The 2,223-nt window shown below is 42.6% G+C and overlaps 1 protein-coding gene across 1 annotated transcript; it reads right to left on the bottom strand.

The window, feature by feature from the left end:
* Positions 1-1,183: 1,183 nt before the first annotated feature.
* On the bottom strand, positions 1,184-1,996 carry TEOVI_000719400 (uncharacterized protein; the record flags this gene model as incomplete). The annotated part of the gene is made up of 1 exon (XM_067221666.1): positions 1,184-1,996. One exon carries the CDS (start codon positions 1,994-1,996, stop codon positions 1,184-1,186), a length of 813 nt encoding a protein of 270 aa, XP_067077767.1.
* Between the last annotated feature and the right edge of the window lie 227 nt (positions 1,997-2,223).

Here is a 2,223-nt window from a genome sequence, read left to right as displayed (position 1 = left end):
AAAAAAGAAAAAGAAAAGACACACCTTTATTTTCTGCACTCGGATTCATTTCAGTCTTTTCCCCCTTTTTTTCTTATTCATTTCTCTCTCCCCATCCCTCTTTCCTTCCATGTTGGTGTTTTTGCATTTATTGTGCATCGCTTAAATCCATTCCCTGTTTTTTTTCTTTCTTCATTTTCATTTTTTTCTTTAAACACTTCGTTTTATTTGTTTAAATAATTATACCTATGATATGTCGGAGGTGGTTGGGAGGGCTCTACAGCACCACCAGATGTGAAGCGAGTGAAAACAGCGGGGAAAACAAACAAACAAAAGATAATCGGAGAGATGAGTACAACTGATGCATCGCGCAAATATTCAAAACATTCCCTCTTTTTTTTTTCTGCGCTAAGCCACCAGTGTTATGCAGCGCCAAATGCCACTAAATCAACGAGAACCGAGAGAAAAAATGAATAGAAAAATAACTAAACAATAATAATAATAATATGCATCGAGTCGAGAAATGCACGTATGCTTACATACATACATACATACACACATATGAATATTTATTTATAGAAACAAAAATAACTTCTGCTGTTACTTTTTACCGCTATCACTTTCCTCCTCTCCTCCTCTCACTTACTCTCTCTCTCTCTATTTCACTTTGTTGTTGCGCCTCACACATGCCACTCCATCTTATCTTTGCTTTTTCTTTTTCTCTCCCTTTGTTTACCTTATTTTATGTTTTTTTGCATTGTTCCCAACAACCCCCTCTTCTTTCTTTCGTTTTGTTTTTTTTTTAATTGCTCCGCATTGTGAGCCTACTCATGATCTCCATCATTCCACATTCCTCGTTCGTGTTCTAGTCGTTGCTATTACACATCACTTGAAAGGTTCTGGTAGACAACCATAAGCGCGGTTAAATACTCAAAAAAGCACACAGTAATACGATCACAACCTCACATAGCTCACATGAATTGGCACAAAGGAGGGACAAAACCAATTAAAATCATACGACTATATATACATGTATACATGTATATATCGCACAAGTTAACTAAATATGATATATTTGAACATATGTAACACGTGGGTGGTGGTTGTGGTGGTGTGTGGGACATCTCCGCTTTTTTTTTTATGAAGTATTATGTACATCATTATCGATTTTCTTCTCTCTTTTCTTTTCTTTTTTTTTTCATTTTTAAATTTTGAAGGATGGTCTTACTCCCCGTGCTGTTGATACTGTCCTCGAGCCGCTAAGCTCCAGACGCTTTTCCCACTGCTCGCGAAGGCCATCCAACTTGTACTGCCGGTCTCGCTCCATTTGCATTCTTCGACGCCGTGCCATTGCCAAGCGGCTCTCCGTCACTGTTCGATGCTGCACAACTTTGTTAACCTTTTCATTTTCCAACTTTACATATCGGTTAAGTGCAGCTTTTTCTTTCTTTAATTCCTCAGTGACCAAAACTTCTTCTCCTTGCGCTGCTTGTACGCTGGCACGATCCCTCACATCCCTGCGTCTAAACTCCCGCTCCATCAAATAGTCGAGCATAAGTTTCCTTCCCGCAGAGCTTTGCCTCGTTGATCCCACTGAGAGGCTGCGACGTGTGCCGGAAGCCCGCAAGTTGGACAATATGGCCTCAAAGCGCAACTGCGTCACAATGTCAATGTTTTGATTGCTCGGCCGTGTGCTGGACTTCCCGCCGGATGGCAGACTTGTGACAGATGACCGCATTCGAGGGTTTGCTCTGCTTCCACTACGTCCTCCATCATTCCTTTCGCTCTGGCCATTAATATATTCACCATCATATGAATAACCCGAACAGCCTTGATGATCCACAGTGCGGACGCTGGAAAGTATGGGCGAGGCGTCACCAGTTACAAGTCCATGCGCGTCATCTTCTCCATGAAACACACAGTCGCTCCCGTGGGATCCGGCGTCATGTGATTCAGCAGTGGATTTAGCATACCCGTTGCTGTGCACACACACATCCAAATCATTTCCGGGGTTCATTTTCCTTCCTCTCGTCTCCTTTTTCCTTTTATCCTTCGAGACGGCACGCCGCGTACCAGCCCTGAGTTTCCGACTTTCACAACGGTATTCCTTGAAATACGGTGTGATGAGCGCTAAGGACACGGCAAGCGCCCGAAGAAATGTACGGGCGCACTCGTATGGGGAGAAAATGGTGTAGATGGTGCTTTGTATGAAACTTGGAAACTCTCTTTCCTCAATCTCAATTT

This window comes from Trypanosoma equiperdum (assembly GCF_001457755.1).
Source record: "Trypanosoma equiperdum strain OVI genome assembly, contig: ctg_1474, whole genome shotgun sequence".
In the NCBI taxonomy this organism is placed as follows: domain Eukaryota; phylum Euglenozoa; class Kinetoplastea; order Trypanosomatida; family Trypanosomatidae; genus Trypanosoma; species Trypanosoma equiperdum.
This window is presented reverse-complemented; position numbering and strand designations above follow the sequence as displayed.